The sequence below is a fragment of the Haplochromis burtoni genome, unplaced genomic scaffold, assembly GCF_018398535.1.
Source record: "Haplochromis burtoni strain Fernald_Lab_line unplaced genomic scaffold, NCSU_Asbu1 Contig_133, whole genome shotgun sequence".
Taxonomy (NCBI): Eukaryota; Metazoa; Chordata; class Actinopteri; order Cichliformes; family Cichlidae; genus Haplochromis; species Haplochromis burtoni.
The window spans coordinates 464,859-486,267 of NW_024582494.1; the positions used below are offsets into that span (position 1 = coordinate 464,859).

General features: G+C 45.3%; 2 protein-coding genes across 3 annotated transcripts; one reads left to right on the forward strand and one right to left on the reverse strand.

The window, feature by feature from the left end:
• The first annotated feature begins 5,004 nt into the window (after window positions 1-5,004).
• tmem47 (transmembrane protein 47) lies at window positions 5,005-11,511 on the forward strand. 2 transcript variants are annotated; one of them, XM_042224267.1, is made up of 4 exons: window positions 5,006-5,158; window positions 5,230-5,457; window positions 9,345-9,485; window positions 9,580-11,511. In XM_042224267.1, exons 2-4 carry the CDS (start codon window positions 5,232-5,234, stop codon window positions 9,756-9,758), a joined length of 546 nt encoding a protein of 181 aa, XP_042080201.1. In that variant the 5' UTR covers window positions 5,006-5,158; window positions 5,230-5,231; the 3' UTR covers window positions 9,759-11,511. The 2 variants fall into 2 exon arrangements, with proteins under 2 accessions (XP_005931043.1, XP_042080201.1); XM_005930981.3 differs by having other exon boundaries at window positions 5,005-5,457.
• A 54-nt stretch (window positions 11,512-11,565) lies between these two features.
• tab3 (TGF-beta activated kinase 1 (MAP3K7) binding protein 3) lies at window positions 11,566-18,058 on the reverse strand. Its single transcript, XM_005930979.3, has 7 exons — window positions 17,787-18,058; window positions 16,950-17,121; window positions 15,534-16,791; window positions 14,891-15,051; window positions 14,285-14,378; window positions 13,400-13,483; window positions 11,566-12,413 (listed from the first exon to the last, which is right to left on the reverse strand). The coding sequence occupies exons 2-7, from the start codon at window positions 17,049-17,051 to the stop codon at window positions 12,274-12,276; spliced, it is 1,839 nt and encodes a 612-aa protein (XP_005931041.1). The 5' UTR covers window positions 17,052-17,121; window positions 17,787-18,058; the 3' UTR covers window positions 11,566-12,273.
• Window positions 18,059-21,409: the final 3,351 nt, after the last annotated feature.

A 21,409-nucleotide genomic window follows, 5' to 3' on the forward strand; every position in this document is an offset into this window, starting at 1 on the left:
CCGAGTTAAAGAGACACACCGCCGTTAGCACGAAGAATAGCAGGTAAATGTGGAAAAAAGAACTAAAGATACATAAATGTAACCAATAACCTAATTATGCAAGTTAGTTCACAAATAGGCCACCCAATAAAATCAAAGGTCATCGATGAAAGGCGGCAGTTTTCTCCATCCTCCGCAAGGTTAATTAAACGAAGCTAAAATCGTATGTGACAAAAAACATAAAGAATAATGAAAAATAATGAAACTATTTTGTGAACTTGGAAAACTAGCTCAAATAAAATAAAACAAAATAAAGAGGAAATATTCGTAGTTTTAGGTAAAACATTTTAATCTTATATCTAACATTTTTCACGTTTCTGATAAGGCTTTGATTGACATGTTTATTGAGAGTTTGGATGTCTAAGACTGAGTCAGCTGCTTAGATCTATACTGAAGCCTTGCTTTCCGCACGACAATAAAAAGACTGAAACTAACGAAAACCAAACTGAACCTACATGCCTTCAAATCACAGACGCTAAAATGAAACTAAGCAGAATTAAAAACAGAAAGTGAAAGAAAATATTAAAATAGAATAAATCGAACCCTTGCTATTGTAACCGTGTGTTCTTGCGTGCCTGACAAAGAAAGGTAAAGGAAAGAAAGACCTCCAAGTCATTAACTTACTCGCTCCAGCTCCTGCAGCCAAATGCAAACAGTGGGGGAGAGGGTTAGCTCAGCCCATCACAACTTCCAAGCTATATATTCAGCGTTAACGGCGCCTAAAACACATTTGTGGCACACACATACTACACATTTATCTAACAAAAACAGGCACAATGATGACAATAAATGAACTAAAATAACAACCAGAAACATCAGGGTGGCTAAATATACGTTATATGTGTGTTGTACAGTGTTAGGAAAGCAATGACGCCAACCGCTCCCACAGGAGAATTGTAGAGGCCAAAGGGGTACACTGTATTTTAAACCCAGTGGGAGTTTCCCCCCAAAGAGGGACAAAGGACCCCCTGATGATCCTCTGTGGGGGGATACTAACACTGGGTTTAAATCTGGGACTCTCCACCAGTTAGAACTGAAGAAGCTTCTCAGATGAGAGGTGAAACGTCTTCAAGCAACTTAAAGAAGTCCAGACGCTTTTCTTTCCAAGCTCCTTAGACTACGATGACCTGGATGACTGAGAACCTTCACAGAGACCTTCTGTTTGGTTTGAGATTTTGGGACGTTAATATTTGCCAAGCTGAGACGAATTTCACTTCAAATCTCAGATAGTGAGGATGATTCTAAAATGCAGATCCAGAAAACCATCCTCTTTCAGCAACGTTAGAATATATTTATCTCTAGCGTTTGCCTGACATTTAATTTTTTGCTCACGTCACCACATTTTCCAATTCCTCGTGGCAGAGGAAGATACAGTTGTTCATTTCACTTTGTTTCCACATGGTTTCCCTCGTGCTCAGTGTTCTGTGTCAGTCATCAGTTCAATCTAAGCATTGATATTTTGTGCCTTAGACGTGCAATCAAATATGCAACTCCGAGCAGTATATTAACACTGATGAGTTATGATGTCGTGTGGTGTGTGTGTGTGTGTGTGTGTGTGTGTGTGTGTGTGTGTGTGTGTGTGTGTCTTACCAAAGTGTAGGTCAAATGTTCCTGCCGGCAAAGTCTTTCAACATCATTACTGATGAAAACAGATTGTAATCAGGAGAGGCTGGATGGGTAAATATAAACACACACACAAACACAGTACAGACCTGCATATAATATCAACGTACTGGTTCATGAAACTTCAAACGTTGTGTTTTATTTTCAGTTTCCTTTCATGCTAACTGCGGTCTATAACCTAAAACTAATAAGGACTCCAACACAGATGCTGATGGTGCATTTCTAATTAAATGTAGCTATGAAGTTAATTTACTCGTCTACGTCTCTCTCAGGGTGCATTTGTGATCAATATGAATTCATTCCAAGATTCGTCCCTGGGGACAAAAAATCACTGAGTTCAATTAGAAAGAACACGAGCAGCCTTCTAACCGTAGCTCTGAGTCTGTGTGAGACAGAATAAGGGTTTGTCTCACACAGAGTGTTTAAAGTGATACGGTCGGTGTCTGCGCTGCGATCCACAACCTCGCACTGCTCAAAACACTCTTGATGATGTCATTGTGTGGAGACGTCCTTAAAGTAGTTTTATCAGCACAGCAGCTCCACCTATAGCTTCTCTGTTTGGGAAGGGCAGCCAATCAGAACAAAGCTGGCCTAAAGGGAGGATGATCTTAAAGCCAAAGTGAATGAACAAAAGCCGAGCCCTCATCTTCCACTTCTGGTGACTGGCTGCAGAAGATTTGCTGTGGGGTTCAACGTAGCAGATCATCTGCCTCCATCTCACCCTGTCTCTAGTATCCTATACCGTCACACCAACCTTCTGCATGTCCTCCTTCACTACATCCACAAACCTTCTCTGAGGTCTTCCTCTTTTCCTCTTTTCTGGTAGCTTCATCTTCAACGTAATTTGTCCAATATATCCACGACCCTTTCTCTACACATGTCCAAACCCTCTCTGCCTTACCTAAGTACACCTCTTCAGCTGCTTGTTAATGCAAATATCCAATGAATTAATCCCATGGGAGCAACATACAGGCATGTAGACATAGAAATGAAAACCTCCTAAAGTTCAAACTGAGCATAAGAATGAGGAAGAACAGAGGATTTAAGTGACTTTGAGCATGACATGGTTGTTGGTGCCAGACGGTCTGCTGATCTACTGGGATTTTTCCCACATAGCAATATCTAGCATTTACAGAGAATGGTCTGTACACGTCACGCGGCTGCAACTGTGTGATGCTATCATGTATGAACCAAAAGCTGCGGGGAATATTTCCAGCATCTATGCCACAAAAAATTAAGACTGATTTGAAGGCAAAAAGGGGTCAAACCCAGTACCACCAAGGTGTACCTAATAAAGTGTCCAGTGAGTTTATATTGAATGGTTATATAATGCAATTTGAACAATGATTTCATATAACATAGAGATCACAGACAGCATCTCAGGAATATTCAGCTATGCTTTTTGGACTTCCTGTGTCCTACAATAAAACACACCTACTGTCACACTCACGCTATGACATGTATTTAGGCATCCAGTGAAAACTGATGATAAATTGTACACAATACTTTAAATTTGTAAAATAACACACAGTTAAAGAATAAAAATTAGTTAATTATTAGCTCAGATTCTTGCACTAACATGCTGCCTTATGGATGCATTGGGCATCCATTGTTGCAAGAATGTAAACTTTTAGAAATGACTTCTTGGCCTATAATCCGTCAAACATATGTCAAACATGCCTCTCGGGAATAACATCAATGCCTTTTGAGCCAGAAAGAGCATTCCTATCACCAGGTAGAAGCTGCAGTCAGTTTTTGGAAAAGTGACTTAAGGGAGTGAAAAACTTAACAAAACAACATCTATTAACTGAAGGCTGCGTCATTAAAAGGTTTTAAGTTGGGGCTTTTATTTGTAAGGTAAAGACCCTATGATAAAGAGAAAAGAGAGAAAACTGCACCCAATCAGATGAGCCCCTATGAGCACGCGCTTTGGTGACAGTGCGAAGGAAAAACTCCCTTTTAACCGGAAGAAACATCCAGCACAAGCAGGCTCGGGGCTGTGACGGGTCCGTGGTGAGGGGAGGGAGACAGGACAAAAGACAAGGTGTCGAACAAAGCCAGGGATTAATAACAAAATACAGAGGGGTGTATAAACACACAGGGCGGGGAGAAAAAACACTCATAGCATCATGGGAAGCCTCCAGCAGCCTAGGCCTTCTGCAGAATAACTGAGGGAGAATTCAGGGTCACCTGATGCAGCCCTAAATATATGCTTCATGAAAAATGTTTTTTTTTTAAGCCTAAGAGGGTGTCTGGTGCCCAAATCCAAACTGGGCTAAAGCTTAAGTCTCCCATTCTACTTTTAAATATCCTGGAACCACAAGTAAGCCAACAGTCTGAGAACAAAGCGCTCTACTGGGGTGATAAAGCGCTATAAGGAGGTGTGTGTGGTGGACCCAGGTGCGAACACAGGTGAGGAGACGGGAGTGAACTTAAACTGAAAGCGAGCCTTTATTTGGGCTGATATAGAGGGGAGTAGACAAAACATAACAGGGACAGAGAGGCAACTAACCAGAAACCTAAGCTGGAAAAACACTAACATGACTGAAAGGGAAAACTATGATCACTGTGAACAGAATGCTGTGCAGATGCATGGAAACTGTGAACCAAATGGCGTGACGCGAACATGACCTGCACGGAACCTCATCGTGCGGCTGCATGAAAAACAACATAAACCAAATGGCAAACACGGACTGCACAGAATCCTGAAAAACACTTAACTTGACCAGAGGGAAGGTACACAGACTAAATACCACAGGGATGATCAGGGGAACACATGAGGAAGAACAGCTGCCACACATGAACCTAATGACAGGACAGGGGCACTAAATACAATGAGCACCAGACCCTTTCAAAATAAAACAGGAAATATGGAGACAGACATGACACGAACTTGACAACAAGGACCACACAGACATGAAACATGACAGGTAGACATTACAGGGGGAGATGACAGAAACAACTAAGACACAAAGGACTAAACTGCAACTTAGAAATTAACTAGATGAGCTAAACTAGAAACCAAATTAATACAAAAGATACATAAAAACTCAAACACTGGGTCACACGACCCAGTACCGTGACATTAAGGTCTGTAAGATAAGTACACACAGATTTAACTGATCTCAAATCAACAAGCAGCTCGTTGCAAAGAGCAGGACCACAACAGCTGGGAGCCCCCAAATATCTGAATATGGAAACATAAATCTGTCTGGTTATCAGTGAGAGCATTAGAACACACACACACACACACACACACACACACACACACACACACACACACACACACACACACACACACACCCTGGCACTAGGACCCAGCAGGTGCAGCCCCGTTATTTTAGAGCTCCGTGGCACGGTTCCGTCGGCAGAGCGCCGGATCCACAGCACACACCGCGGCAACGTCCTCTGGGCTCAGGACGCAGAGTGAGCGGAGGCTCGCCACCACACTGTGCGCGTTCAAGAGGGAACAACCGCAAGTTATTACTGGTTCAAGGTTGGCGATTTCCCGCATTTGTTTCATTGTTTTTTGCTACTATTTGTTATTTAATGAGTAAGATACTTTAGACATGGCTTCATCCGTGAGCGGCACAGAGGAGGTGCGGGTGACGGCGTTGACGCCCCTGAAGTTGGTGGGACTTGTGTGCGTCTTTCTCGCTCTCTGCCTGGATGTCGGTGCCATGTTGAGCCCGGCGTGGGTCACCGCGGATGACCAGTACTTCCTGTCCCTGTGGGCGTCTTGCTGGAAGCCCGTCAGCTCCGAGGATTGGTCCTGCAACAGCACGCTGGCCACGGGTGAGAAACACGCTCATGTGCCCGCACAGACACGCTTAACACTGGCGGCTGCTGGCGTGACGTGCCACCATGTTGGCTGAAAGTTTTAAACCAGTTGGGTGTTGTAGTTTTAAGGGATGCTTCACCCTCGAAATCGCAGGGTTGTGGGCGCAGACAGACACCTACATTCATATTCAAATGAAGTGCGATGCACAGCTCTCAGGGATAACAAAGGGTCCCCGCGGAGAGTGCGCTGCTGAACCAATCTGTTCTGTGGGTGAGAATTATAAAACATCACCCCAGAGAGTGCTAGATGTTAATTACTTTATAATTAGCTATTGCCTGTTTAATTTAAAGTGCCGACATTTTCTGCATGAAATAGGATCTAGAACGGTGTGTTGCGCACTGCTGTCCAATTGGGAAATAATCGAGTACAGGAAAAAGTGAAGTCTCACAAGTCTGATGAATAAGACGCGTTGGTTTCTTTCTAGGCCGTTTGACTCTTTTTTGCTTAAAGCGTTTGCTCAGTGCGCCACAGAATGATGTGGGAATGTTGCCTCGCCAGGAGCGGTCCAGCTGGGGTTTCATTTGGCCTTTTGTTGCGATCAAAATGAGCCTTTGTGTGGGTTTCTTCACCGGCCAAGGAGCAGGGGCAGCTCAGAGCAGAGAACTCCCCCGAGATCCAGATGCCTGCAGATTAGTAACCAGGGAAACAAGTTGAAACACTCCAGAAATTTTCTCTATTAGGGAAAATTTTTTTTATTTATGGAGTCCCCTCACTTAGCTTTTTTTTCTAGAAGCATTTCATATTTCCATCACAGCTACTAATCCACCGAGAGAAAGGAAGAGAGAAGCTGGCTGAACTCTCAGAAAATTGATCCTATCGCTAGTTGAGTGTTTGTAGCGCTGTGCAAAATATCTACTGCATATGTAAAGCAGTGCAACAGCCCTTTATGACATGTCTAACGCACTGGCAGGCTTTCAAGCCACAGTTTGTAGATGACGATCCATCTTGCAACACAATGAAAGCAAAAAAATGTCGAAACTGATCGCACAGAGAAGGTTTGTCATTTTAATTTGCTTGTAAATGTGCCTAAAGCTTACACGGGTTTATCCTGCTGTATCCCTGAGCAGACTATCCAACATTCCCTGTCTGTGTTTCTGCTGTCTCTGAGCGGCTCCTGCGTGCTGACTGGTGAATTGCATTTTTGTTAGTCTGACAAAATGTTTTCTTTCTGTCTGAGATGAGTAACTGCGGGCCACTCTGGCCCCATTCCTCCTCTGTCAGCGCAGACAAAGTGCACTTTGGTGCCATATAAAGACACGTAGTCTCCGTGTCAGCTCCCAGCAGCAGCAGCATACCACAGTAAATGCACACAGTGAACTTCCCATTTCCTCAGGCTCGTGCTTGGCTAGGGCTTATTGATTTGAATCCCAGTAATCAGTTTCTAACCACCCCCTCCCCTCATCAACCTGTGATATTTCCTTCGGGCATTAAATAGATCCTGTTAGTCTGAAACAGCAGCTGGGCCACTCAGATGTTTTGAACTTGTTCGGCACAAAGTTCTCTTTAAACCGTAATAATGTGCTGTAAGGTAGACATCAAGTATGGCCTCATTACGTGCTCTAGTGTTTGTGCAGATGCATATAGGTTATCCTGTCTGTGTGTTTCTCTCTCAGACAGACACGCACACACATGTAGTCAGGAGCTGTCGGTGGTCAAGTATACACGCTACAGACTCCACATAGAGCCAGGAATGCAGCAGCAGCAGTGTGTTGATGCCAGGGTAGTGCGAGATCAGGATATCAATGTGGAGCCAGAGTGTGAGCACGTCCAGCTCAGTGAGATGCAGTGATGGCAAAGCGTATTAATAATGTAATATGTTAGCTATCCCATTCTGGGGGCCTGCTTCCTCTTTACGGGAGGTCACAGAACTGTGCAGGCCACATACCGGCTCTGTGGGACAGAGCCTCAGCTCAGCGACACAGAGGACACGAACCTGGAGCCTCCGATTGAAGATGGTGCTTCTTCAAACAGGCCTTCATCCTGCTGCCTTGAGAGAGTGAGGCTGAGATTGTGTGACAGTGCGAGAGAGAGAGACACTCGAGGCACTTCTGTGACACAGATCTTCCACAGTTGTCTGAGACAAAGCAACTGAATCGGGGGCCTTGAAGGATTTATTTGCTTAACACTTCAGCAGTTCCTGACATCCGTACAGAGGACCATAATTAATGCTCAGATTGGATCTTGTGTACTGTATCTCCTTTTCCATCTGTTATCGTGCGGGGCTCAGATTAATAGTTTGGCACTTCCTGCTCGTCAAAGCCTTTAAGCACCCTAACTCTGGCTGTGTCTCTCGCACAGCAAACAGGATCCGTTCCAATTCTGAGATGAGATGACTTTCTGCATCCTGCTGTTTTCATGATAAAGTTGCGCGCCGGCTGGGCTGCGGGCACCAAAATGACCCAGGAAAGATACAGTATCTCAACAGCGATGGGTCTGTGACAGCTGCGGGTCAAGTCAGTGTAACCCTCCCTCTTTGCTGAGAGGCAGCAGCAGCGAGGGGGTCGCTGTGGTTGTGAAAGCAGGGAGGCTGAAGGAAAAGTGGTGCTCTGCTTTTTGTGGGCTCGCTCCAACATCCTGTGGTGACAGGACCCATTTTTTAAACTCTAAATCCTGAGCCATATTTGGTCAGAAGTGGTTGATGTTTGTTTATATTTGAGCTGCTTGGCCCCTCCAATTAAATTTCCCTCCAACAAGAGTGGGAACTGTATTTTAAGCAGCTTATGTTCCGTCACTTTCTTCTGCTGTTTTAATGATTTTCTGCCTCAGCAGAGAGGAAGTATTCTCAGCCATGCTTAATCTTTTTTTATTTCCCAGACTCCGTAATAAACAATACCTCGTACACGTACTAAAAACAGACTAAATAAACTTTAGTCAGTCACTGTAAACTTTTCCACACTCTGTAATACTGAGCCGTGTATACAGAGCCCAATCCCCTTTATGCTTTGATGTTTACCTTTTTCCACCCACCGTACTTTAAATGATTTCCTCCTGTGTAATCAAATGCTTCATCATAATATCCTCCTCCTGTTTACATGCAGACCTCCTGTTTCCGCAAGTAAACAGTAAAGCAATGAAAGAGACCCCTAATCTCTAAACAATAACGTATATTGTCTCTCAACAGTCAGTTGGTGTCCCGTGGCTAATTTAGACTAAGAAAAACTGTTTTCTCAAGAAAAAGGCAAGGCATCTAAAAAAGAAGAAGAAGCCTACCATCGTATTTTTCTGCCTTTCACAGCTGCGTCTGTTTGGGGCAGACAGCTATTTCCACTCAAGTGTGGATGGGATGCTGAGGATGCTGCTGAGCAGTCATCAGCCGACAGGGATATACTCATTGTCAGAGTCACCTTTCTGCTCCATTGGGATCCATTACTGGACTCTTGGAAATGTGCACGTGTAACCAGGCGCGTGTTCGTGCCAGAAAAAGGGCTGTGCTCAGTTTGAGGGTTTGCATTCCTCATCTGCACCCCGCCAACGGGTCCCCGGTGGCTCAGAAACGTTCCGAGCCATCGCCGCCATCGCTCAGCCTCCGAACCACAAATAGTTTGTGTTTACACTGTGGCAATTCACCACCAGTGTTATTTACTTTTGAGGGACTGAGTATTGCACTGTTACTGTGGCTAACCACTGCAGCCTGTGACCTATTCTGCTGCCTCTGTCTTCTTCCCTTTATCCGTCCTCATCTTGTCTCTCCGCTTCCCCCCTCCTGTCAGCAGCGCCGACACGGCTCTCCAGAGTAACCTTTTTTTAGCTACCTGTGTCACTCTCTGTTTCAGTGTGATTTCACGGTTTTCCTCCCTCCCCCTCTCCCTCCTCTCTGCCCCTGTGTTTGTGCTCGTCTCAGACTGGCAGATCGCCACCCTGGCTCTGCTGTTGGGGGGAGCAGCCCTCACGCTGCTCGCCTTCCTCGTGGCGCTGTTCTCCCTGTGCTTTGGCTCCAGGAGTCGCTGCTACAAGCCTGTGGCCGTCATGCTTTTCTCTGCAGGTATGTAAAGAAAATACATTTTCATGGAATGTGCACAGGAAGACCCCAACTTTAATGATGCATCTTGCGTCTGAACTGTCTGTTTTTCTTGCAGTTGTGCTCCAAGTGTGCAGCTTGGTTCTCTTCCCCATCAAGTTCATAGAGACGGTCAGTCTGAGGATCTACCATGAATTTAACTGGGGCTACGGCCTGGCATGGGGATCCACCATCTTCTCTTTCGGAGGCGCCCTCCTCTACTGCCTCAACCCCAAAAACTATGAAGACTACTACTGAAAAGACAAGAGGAGAAACCTGGGACCTCACCCAGCTAGTGTCCACATTAGTAATAGCACCTCTGTTACACATCGCACAAACAGACCAGAAATAGGAAAAAAATGCTCATTAAAATTTTCAGGACTGGAAAGGAGCTCTTGTATTTGATACTGTGAACTTGTTGTCTGAAATGCTGTCCTTGCTCATTGGACTGAAGCCCTGAGGTCTCTTAGGAGGGTTGGCAGCGAATCCAGTCATATAAAGAAGCGAGGCACTTTCATTTGGGAGCGAATGCCACCGGTCAGATAATCCTGCGTCCCCTTTAAGTGTAACTCCAGTAGGTCTTAGTTCTGGACACAAGGTCTGTTGTGAACAGATGGATTCGCTGGCCCCATACCCGGAGGAATTGATGGACTAATTAGCCAATCAGAGAAGAGAAGGAAATGTAGAGAGGAAGACATTCTTTTGAAGTGATATCCTGAGGATGACAAACTGAGGAGGCACACCTAAAGAATGCAACATGCCACATTTCCCCAGAGACGCAACAACAACTGGAGGCTGGCCAAGCTTTCTTCTGCTGCCAGCAGACTTTAATATATCGGAGAAAGCATGTCACGGAGCTCCCTGGACTCACTGCATTTGTCCTGTCCTGCTTGTGTCTATTATAACTGGGTCAATAAACAAACAGAAGCTACCTAAGACAGCTAACACCTTCCAAACGGGTGGAAGTAACACAATCCTAGTTAATGACTCACTCACGAGTGTCTTCTACACAAAACCTGATTTACAAGATGCGATCAAGAAGTTCTGAGAACAAAACTATAAAAAAAATCCAAAGCATTGCCTGAATTTAATTTGGTCATCTAACGTTCAAAGTTACCTTTTACCCGCGACACTCCCACAAAGCTTCCAGCACAGCTGTTATTTTTAGATCGCTCCCTGGAATTCCAATTATCCATGACCACAGACTGCAAACATTAGCTTCTGTTTGAACCTGAGCCCTCCGTAGGGAGGACAGTCGCTGGTTTAAGATGTCCAGCTACAGGAGTCGAGCTGAAGAGGTTCCTCAGCATTTCCCAGGATAAACTGGAGGCGGCGGCTGGGCTGTGGAGGTCTGGGCATCCTTGCTTAGGCTGCTGCCCGGCCCCGGATCATAGCTTTTACACTATGGCAGATCCAGCATCAGAGGGCGATCTAAAAGTAGCAGCCGATCGTGAGATCACCTGAAGTCTTGGCTTTAGTAGACCTGCTGTGAGAACCTTTCAAATACCCCCAGTCATACCTTCTTTTTCAGGAAACTGCATCATAAATAAACTAATAAAGCTTATTAGTTACAAGCACAGCAGTAGGAAGGTAGAGGGCAAATGACCACGTCTGCTGAGCGAGTGTGCATGATCATACCACCCAGCATGTGCTCACAGACCTACCCGTGTGATGCCTCCTTATCTTCCCTCTCAGTAGGAAATGAAACGCTCTCAACAGGCACCATTAAAAATACATCTGCTTCCCTAGACTGTAGCTGAAAAAGGCAACAGACTTGGTTTTAGCGTCTGAGCGAAGGTGCACGCCAGAGTGAGACGTGCTGTGTACGAGTGAAACGAGGACCGCGAGGTAGACGACCTACGGCGGCGTGCTGTGGTAACGGCCGTCTTCTTAAAGCTCCTTTATAGCGTTCATGAACTCCCTCCTGCAACATCAAAGTAAATGAATGTGTGCATGCATTTACAATTCCCACTGGTCTGATAAACACAATAAACATGTAGTAGAAAATAAATCAAATCGTGCTTGTTTCATTTGGGAAGGAGAGAAACTCTGCACCTGCGCAGGATCAAGTCACATAGAATCAGCTCTTTTATTAAGTACAGCAAGTTGAGGCATTTGCACAGGAAATCAACATCTGTTGAACACATAATACAGGGTGGTAATAATATGCATAAAAGTACCAGGAACATACTCGTATGCAAGTGTCTTTAGTGTTCTTTCAGTGAGCTCTCATACAGAGCCAGATACAGTGTAAAGTCTACATTTCGCATTAGTCACAACTTATATACTCATTGCTTTCATTGTTCCACTGTCAGAATGGGGGAGCTGGAGGTCCTGGATAAAACAAGTGTCTCCATTTGTACTTCGGGAATGGGCACAGTGTAAACAGGGCAGTCATTCGTTCTGCATGGAATGCTCGCCAGGTAAACCACAGCTCCTCCTCCTCAATCCTTAAAGCGCTCTGACATCTCTGAAGCCTGCTGCGCCGCCGTCTGAGCCGCAGTCTGCTCTTACATGTCTGCCGCCGGAAGCTCCAGCCCTCCGTGGTCATTATCCATCAAAGAAAACAAAGGTCAAAGTGCACAGGAGTAGGGGACCAGAGCAGGACGAGAGGGATAAGTGGCTCTTCCTCAGCAGGTAGGAGGGGACGTATACTGATTGATGGGATGAGACCTCTACACAGATTCTGCAGACTGTAGAGGGGCGGGGCTTATAGTATCCAGGGATTTGCAAGGGATGAGGCAGGAGTGGAGATACAGCACAGTGCGTAAGCTCAGGTGTAGCGTGGCATCTCGCACTGTTCACAGCGGTTTAGTGCAGGGTGGTTGAGGAAGGTGCAGCTTTCACAGTTCCACTGGGCGCCTTCAAAGTCCTCGTCCGTCTGGGGCACCCGCTTCGAGGCCTGTGTCCCTTCTGACAAAAAGAAAGAAGGTCACTCGCGTGGTAAAACATGCGCATCAGTAATGAAAGTCTGCAACTCAGAGCTGCATTAAAACGAATGCAGGTAATCATTCAAGGGTGAAACCTGACAGAAACATGCATTTACTAAACCGCAGAGCGAATCTTACATCTGTCCGAGGTCCTGCTACACTCAGCAGCTGAGCAACAGGTGCATCGTCTGGCCCTGAAGGTTTTTCTCTACATCAGATATTATGATGCTAGATGAACTGCTTCTCATACAGCACCTTCCTACTCTACTCCTTTTGTCTATGCTAAACTATCATTTTATCGAATGTGAGTGAAGCAGCTCTGGGATCAGTATCTGCTATCAAACTGGAGAAGCTAAGAAACCACCAACTTTCCAATTAGTGGATGTCCTGCACTACAGCCAGTTCTACTTTTGGGTGGGTAGTGTGGGAAGTGCCGCATGTTTGTTTTGGCCAAGTTTAACCCCAGATGCTCGAAAAGGTTTCAGTGAGGCGATCGTGTAAGCTGTGGGGCCACCACAGCACCTTAGAAAAGCTACACAGCATTTCAATTTCACAACAGTGAAATCAGATTTTTATCCACTAAAGTTCAGTTGAGTCTGATATAATGTCGACACGTTGCCTAGCAACTAACTAACCTAAACTGACCTGATTTTAACGTTTATGTTCCTAAAATCCTTTTTTATAAAAGACTTTTGTTTTAATCTTAAGGCAGTAAAAACTCGTTTATAGTTGAATTACACACCTATCGCATCACGATGCTGCCGAGCAACCACATGTTTAAACGGACACATTTTTATGCATCTGCAGCACTTTATAAAAAGCTCTGTGTCATTTAATTTCACAGCTGTCAGCATGAACAGACCAAACAGTAAGAATTAAGACCAAAGTGAGACAAAGATCTGAATGAAGCCTCAAATCTGCACCTTGGTAAAATATTAAAATGTCTCTGACTTCTGCAGAAGTGCTTACCTTTCTTTCCAGATGTGGGTGGCACCACAGGACCAGGCTGAATATTGTCATAAAAGTTGTTCATTGCTTTGGGGTCAAACTTCCCTGCAGAGATCAGACAGAAAGCTTTAGTTTGTTTTAAAGAGAGCCTGTTTCAGCCAGATGTGAAATCAGAACTGTCCCAACAGGCAACGACAGACAGAGGCAGCTGTCACAAAGACTCAGCTTACTCAACAACTTGTCGGCCAATCAAACACCTGGAAGAAGACGTGCATCGTGCAGGCCTACTTGAAACGTCTTATCCTACTTTGGGAGCATCAAGTAATTGTTGCTTTAACTGTTTGATGACAAATAATTAAGTGTTTTACCATCTATAGGAAAATATTTTTTCTCAAAGATTTTTATATTAAATTGAAGCAAAGAAAAACAGACACACACAGAATCGTTAAACAACAAACAAGCAGGCTTCACAACGATTGTTTGAACTGAAATAATAGATTACAGATTAATGACACATTCACACATGTTGTGATTGCTTTTATCATAGCTTCCATCATCATCATCACTCCTGCTAAACAGATAAAGGATTGGAACTAATGTCCACACGCTGTGTTGTAGGCCAAGTGTTTCAACTGCAGAATCAACAAGAATCATGTGCCAGTGAAATACTACGCAGGGCCCAGAGTGGAGGTCGAGCACAGATCAGCCCGAGGCCTGCAACGCACCGGCCAGTCATTTCACAAGCCTGCATCTGCATGCGCTGCAGCGGATACTCGTCCATCATTCTGGACCCGACACCGTCTGCTTCAGGCCTCGGCTCTTTCAAGATCAGTGCTTTCAAATAAATCAGAGACACTTCAAAGCTTTGTGTGGGAATGCATTTGTGTGCGAGTGATGCGTGCATACCTCTAGACTGCAGTAGATCTGTTTCCTTCAGTGTACAGTCAATATCAATTTGAAGCTGTCGGTTCTGACTGCGTAGTCGGGTCATCTCCTCAGGCTGCAGACAGTAAGCACACGAGCCGGTCTGATTAGCCCACTCCCACACTCGCACTCCACTTTCATATTTATTAGCAGTGAAATCAAACCAGTCTTAACACCAGGTTGACCGTCTCAGTGATTATTTTCTAATACTCCTTAAATATGGCGTTTTTACAGGCAACATATCACCACAAAGTGGTGGCAATATATCTTAACACCACAAAAAGCCATTCACTGCAGGTGTTGGACCGGTGAGGCGTGTGCAGCGGGTGAGATTAGATAATACTGCACAAACAGGACAAACATGCACAGACAAGTCCTTCAGCACATCAACGAAAATGAAGTCAAGTGAAAACTCTGCAAGGTAAGCAGCAGCTACGAAGGTCTTGGGAGAATAATCAAGCAGTTCCCAGTGAATAAAATAATAATCAATAAAATCAGTGATCATTTCACAGCTTGCTTTTATAGCTTTGGTCAGTGAAGCAGCACACAAAGACTGACATGTAAGACAAGCACACGTTCAGGCCTTACTCGGGGGATAAGACTGGTGGAGTTGACTCGTCGGAAGCGTCTTTGAAGGGCATCGTATTCCATGTTGTTGACGTCACCCTTCAGCTGCTCGAGTTTCTGCTGCTCCAGCCGCAGCTCCTTCATCAGACGCTCCATCCTCGCCCGCTGGTGGAGCAGGAGAGCTGAAGGGAAACGCACCAAACACAAAAAGGCTTTTTTTAAAAAGAAAAGAAAAGCTGCAATGCTCTGCTGCGACTCCAATCTGCTATAAGCCTGAAAGTGGTGCAGGTAGAGGGCGTGGGGAAGACTACAATCACATGAAAGCAGTGTCATGTGTACTTAACACATGCAAAAGACCGACATGCAGCCTTAAATTTAAAAAAGAAAAGAAAAAGGCTGACAATCACCTTTTCTCATCACAACACGCAGACAACCAAACATACTTAAAGATGACAATCAAGCACAAAGCAGTAAAAAAATATCACAAGGCTGAAGGTGCAGCTGCAACCACACTGTCCAAACAATGAGCAGCAGAAGTTGTCACGCTGCTTAATAAACCCATGACAGGCGAGATCTTAAGTATTGCAAAGCATAACATATATAAAATGATATGAATATTGAAATATAAGATTTTGATGGACAACCCAAAACAAGAAGCCCTTACCTTGCGTGTAGGCATAGTCATCAGAGCCCGAGCTGGAACGTCTGGGCATTGGCTGAAACTGACTGGTGATAGTCCCCGGTAGAGCGGAGATGGGCAGGATGGGTGCAGGGGCGGCGTTGTGCGCCCCTTGGTCTACTATGTTGAGAATAGGCTCGGCTTCAGTGACGGGTGGTGAGCTCGGGGGCCTCTGAGCCTGGCCTCCTGGGGACACTTTGATTTTGAACGTATAGGCTGACTGCCCCGGTTGAGGGGACGAGGCGGGCCGAGGTCTTCCCTGCATGTACACCCCAGGGTGGTACGACTGCGGACCTGCACTCATTGCAATGCCCCTCGAAGGGGAGCTGGGCGAAGAACTGGTAGACATGTAAAGTTGTCCCTGGGGGTGAGGAGTGTGCACAGGTGAATTGCTGCGAGGCCGCGGACCCTCCAGAGTAATCTCTATCTGGTTCTTAAGGAGGTTCTTTGTTTGGTACGGCCTGTAAACAGGAGGCTGTTGCTGGGGCGGCTGCTGGTGATGGTAGGGCATGCTGGGAAGAGTTGGGGAGCTAATAGGGAGGAAGACATACTGCTGGTGCTGGGGCTGGTGCTGGGGTTGCAGCTGGGGTTGCGGTTGGGGCTGCGCCTGGACCTGATGCTGTGGGGAGCTGTAAGGTGAGCCGTATGTGGGAGTGCTGTAAGGGGACTGCTGATGTTGATAGACAGGTGCACCTGAGGAGGACCAGGGTGCTGGCTGCGGGCTTTGAGATGGCGAGGGTCGAATGTACAGGCTTGGGTTGGTGTTGTTTGCGTAGTGTCCAGGAGGGATCTGCAGAGCTTGTGGGACGTTGGGTATGCTTTGCGAAAGAGTGACTGTTATAGGGTTCATGGTGTAATGTGAAACAGAAGAGTATGTGGGAGACATGCCTGGCATTGTGGGTGGAGGGGTGGGAGTACTGGCCGAGCGGCTCTGATCATTCATGAAAAAAGGATTGTATCCAGGGGAAGGAGCCATGGCGGCAGGGGCTGACAGCGGTTCGGGGTAGTTGGGTCGCTGCGGATCGATGTGACTGTCACTGGTGCTGTGCACTAGGGAGCGCCCTACTCCTCCTGCTCCTCCATTTGATTTGCTTGCATCTGAACCTGGGTAGCCCAAGCTAATGTGTAGCATGTGATTTCGGTTTAGCCGCCCCTCCTCTGGACTGGGATGGAAATCACCATACAGGTATCTGTTACTCTCCTGAGCCAGCAGATGGCAGCAGAGATCCAGGTTATTGTTGTTCTGAGGCAGAAAGGAGAGTGATTAATAGGTATCATGTTCTGATCATAAATATCTTCTGCAATGTTTTTACGATGCAAGAATTAGTGCAAACACAGCATGATGCACTAATACATATATTATAACAAGTCTCAATCCAAATAGCAGCTTTCAATATGTACCTGCAGAAGGCACTGTGACACTACCCCCTCTGGGATCTCTGGGAAACGCTGCTTGAGGTCCTGCAGGATGTGGTAGTCGAGCTGAGAGCCTCCCTGCGCCATCCTGAGCCAAAACAGAGAGTCAACGAGCCCAGAGCTGCAAATGTCGAAATAACCGATCTCGTCTCATCCCCTGATGACAAACAAAGCAAAAAAATAATTGAACATGGAAATTCCTGCAATGATCCCATCAGGACTGTCGGCCTGCCAAATGACAGTCACACACCCTATGTGTCAGCAGTAATCTTAACGCACGTATCAATTAAACAGTCACTGTGCGGCATGTCATGTTGCTTATTTAACCGAATACAGTTAATCCGTGAATGGAAGACACAGACGAAACGAAAACATGGATTATTGTGCCATTTACTCCCACTAGCACACGCGTGCTAAGTAAGGAGGTGGCTGTCAGTCTGTTGTTTGTTTGCCATACTGTTGCACCAAGCAACGACGACATACCAATGCTAGCTAGCAGGCTAGTTATCAGCATCAATTAGCCTCCGTACATCACTCACATAAACAACCGCACCTGTGCACCCTAAAAGACAATCCTGCCACTCCTGGAAGACGCTCCGATGTCACCTGTCACTAACGCAGCGTCATAAACCCCTAAACCAACAATGCGTTTAAACCAGGCTAACTTAATTCAACAGCCTGTCAGCTAAATATGCTAATGCTAACCCTAGCTCGGTCCGGCTGGCTGGTCAGCTGTCACAAGCCCGGGTGTTGATGGATTAGCTAGCTAACTATGCTAAAGCCAGCCAACGTTAGCCACTAAAACGGCTCCATGGCTCTTACCACACGTTAAGAGTCCCCTTCATGTCTCGGGCTGTAGCGGAGTCCCGAGGGATAGCTGTGATACTTCTGAAAAGGTGCGCCGACGTTTCCCGGTTCTTTGTTTGGGCTAAACAACTTATGCTTTTGCATTCCAGCGTCAGGCCCGTGCCGCTGAAGTGCAGAAGTACTAACAGATCAGCCCGTCTATCGCGATAATGTCAGATTTTCCCGGACCAGGAAGTTGTTTATTCGACGTGATGGGCGCTGTCAATAGTGCGCATGTGTGGAGCGTGCGCGCTAAACTGCTTTCAGTATTTTGTCTCGGCACAGGGGCACAAATGCTTGTGAATAACAATGTATTTCCTGTAAATACTGAGCCAGTCCCCCCCGACACACACACACACACACACACACACACACACACACACACACACACACACACATTTTCATACAGATATATAAATAGATTCTATCTTTTTATTTTTATTTTTTGCATTTTACACTCAGGCAAATAACAATAGACAGATGGTTTAAATTATTACGGGAAAAAAAGCCATCCAAACCTACCTGGCCCTGTGTCAAAAAGCTTTCCACACAGGGCTAAAACAAGGTCTAAGAACTGCAGGCCTCACCTGTTAAGTTATTGTTAGTGTTGATGATTCAACAATAAGGAAGACAGAGTGGGCAAAAACGGAAAGAGCCACTATTAACCAAAAAAGAAGACAAAGGCTCGTCTCACATTTTCCAAAAAAAACATCTTGATGATCCCCAAGACTCTTGGAAAAATAATCTGCGGACTGACGAGACAAAAACGGAGCTTTTTGGAAGGTTTTTCATAAACAGACTATCATAGCTAGTCTGTTAGTATGATGGTCTGAGCTGCTTTGCTGCTTCAGGACCTGGACGACTGCACACTGTAATTGATGGAATCGTGACTTCTGCTCTCTATTAGAATATCCAGCCATCAGCTCATGCCCAGAAGGTTTAGTGAGACCTCCTATGATGTATAGTTCAGAGATGGCAGCACTGACAACAAGACAGAAGAAGGAGCTGGAGGTGGCAGAGTTAAAGATTTTTGGCCTGAGGGACCAGAACGGACAAGATTAGAAATGAGTACATCAGAGTGGAAGCTCAGGATGACCAGCTTGGAGACAAAATAGAGAAAGGAAAAGCTGAGATGGTCTGGACATGTGCAGAGGAGGGACAATGGATATGTTGGAGAAAGGATCTTGAATATGGAGCTGCCAGGCAGCAGGAAAAGAGAAAGACCACAGAGAAGATTCATGGATGTACTGAAGCAGAGCAGGCAGAGGGTTGATGTGTTGGAACCCAAAAGAAGAAGATACCTTAACTCTGGAAGCTGAAAACATGTCAGATGTCACATTTTAGTGAAATAAAGGTAGGTGGGGTATAAGAAAATTGTACTTTTTTCTACAAAAATCACACACACACATATATTTGTCATCATTTTATGGCAACAAACATCACATTCATTTAACTTACTTTCAATCGATATTTCCACTAGTCCACACCCACACGTCCACTGGCTCTGTGCCCAGCAGCGCCCAGCCCACAGTCTGAAATCCACTGTTTATGATTAATGTTTGACTTTCTTACAGCACTACCAATAAAGCATAAACACACCTGTAGACACATGTTTCACAACATTATGGAAATAAAAGAAACAAGGGTGTTAGTATTCAAAGCTCAAATAAAGTAACAAAAAACCCCAAAATTCAGCAACAGTCAAAGAACATCTTCATGTTCTCTCCATAAAATCACTTAATTTCACATTTCAGGGAGACTGAAAGGCTCTGATTCTAAAGTGAAGTAACGTGTTTTGTTACTTAATAACTGGTTCAGCCACAATGACACAAACCGACGACATCAATGCAAACACATACACACAGGCTTTTAATGAAGGGGCTTCAGGTCAACACATCATAATGAGTTTCTTAGTTTGCTCAGGTCGTTGAACAACCTTTAAACTGAAGCATAAAGACATCAAGTGCAGAATAATGAATATTTATAATTAGTCACCAGCTCACATGATATATTTCTTGCCTTTCATTTTACGGTCAGGACTTTAACAGGTATTTTCCCTTTGTTTCCACTAGGGGGCAGTGAGAGACGCTCATATTCTGCATCCACGCTGACAGGAAGGCGCCTCGATGAAGGTCCGGAAAAGAAAAATGTACACAAGGTTTAATTTGTTTAACAGCACAGGAGGATAAACCAGCTTTCCTCATGATTTCAGGTAATAAATGTACACAAGCCCCGGGCCATGAGACCAGCTGCTGACTGATGCACGATTACATATAAATCTGTCCTTGTTAAGATATTGTGTCCAGTCATGGGTAGTACCATAATAACCGTCCCTCGGAGGGCTGTCACCAAGCCAGTGGTGCAGAGTGGAAGCCAGTGCCTGTTATCAGATAACTGGAATATTTTAACTTTGGGCTGTTTTGAATCATTATTACGGAAATGTTCTAAGTCCCTACTTTAACACAGAAGAGCCAAATAAAACCACATTGATCTCATGTTTGTATGTAACATTAACCCAAATTAGTTATAATGTAGTTCAAGAGAGAAACTGTTAAAAAAACAACAACAAAACAAACACGGATGCTAACAAGCATTCATTCTGATTATTTTGATTTAGACACACGGGGGCACGAGCTGAACAACAGTCTGCTTGTTCTTCTGAAAACAGCACAAACATCTGTTCATGTCTCAGTGGATGAAGGGTTGTTCTGTTCTTTCCGGACCACCTAATTTGATCTCATTTAACTATGTAGGCTGGAGAAAAGGCAGAGGCATCACAGAGTCCATGTCCTACAGTGCATTGCCAAGTCTGGCCAGAACACAGTAATTTCTTCTAAAAATGCAATCATCCAGCTCAACCTGCAGATTAGTACTGCTCTGGGCCCGAGCAGGCTGTTGCTCATGATCACACTTTGTTACTTTCCATTTGCCTTTTAACTGTTTCCAAAGCACAACTTTGTATCATGATTGCATGCCACTGGACTGGCCTGTCTGCTCAGGAGGAAGGATTGCTTCACATGGCTGAGCTTCATCATGACCGAGTGTCAGGAATATATTTCATATGAGGCGTGGATGGAAGAATCAGAGGGTTGCTGAAATGTGTTTTAACTGGTCCAAGTCCTGCTTGTGTGAATCAGCCTGTTTATAAGTGACTTAAATGAAAAGAGACATAAAAGATTTGATGAGTTTTTTCCCTTTTGCTGAGCTCATGAGCGTGTCACATAGCGCCGTCCTTTTCTATTGACTGCTTGGTTATGTGGTTTGAAATTTGCTCATAAGTTATGTGTACCTTTGCTAGAGGTGTGGACAGGTGTGTCCATTCAGCAGCACATGGCGCAGTTTTGACCCGGTGAGCCACTTTACAGGGGTTTCAGCGTGGGGGCGCGGGCTGTACCACCATGAAATATCCATAGGGGAGTCTGAGTTGTTGTGCTGCAGCAGCTGATGCTAAGGCCCAGTCTGACTCAGGTTAGCTGTCCTTGCAGTGCTGATTAGTTTCCACAGCTGTGGTGCTATTTAAAGCAGTCCCCTTGTTGTCCCTAATACCCCACCGGACTCGGAAACAGAGGAGGACCACGACCCTAGTGCCCCGAGAGCTC

What these genes read in the sequence shown, in the direction of transcription:
- tab3 (XM_005930979.3), bottom strand. Translation starts at nt 17,051, where the DNA reads ATGGCGCAGGGAGGCTCTCAGCTCGACTACCACATCCTGCAGGACCTC. An exon ending in TGTCACAGTGCCTTCTGCAG is followed by an intron (nt 16,792 to 16,949) that starts GTACATATTGAA and finishes TTTCTGCCTCAG; the next exon opens with AACAACAATAACCTGGATCT. An exon ending in CCACCAGTCTTATCCCCCGA is followed by an intron (nt 14,379 to 14,890) that starts GTAAGGCCTGAA and finishes TACTGTCTGCAG; the next exon opens with CCTGAGGAGATGACCCGACT.
- tmem47 (XM_005930981.3), top strand. Translation starts at nt 5,232, where the DNA reads ATGGCTTCATCCGTGAGCGGCACAGAGGAGGTGCGGGTGACGGCGTTG. An exon ending in CAACAGCACGCTGGCCACGG is followed by an intron (nt 5,458 to 9,344) that starts GTGAGAAACACG and finishes TGCTCGTCTCAG; the next exon opens with ACTGGCAGATCGCCACCCTG. An exon ending in CGTCATGCTTTTCTCTGCAG is followed by an intron (nt 9,486 to 9,579) that starts GTATGTAAAGAA and finishes TTTTTCTTGCAG; the next exon opens with TTGTGCTCCAAGTGTGCAGC.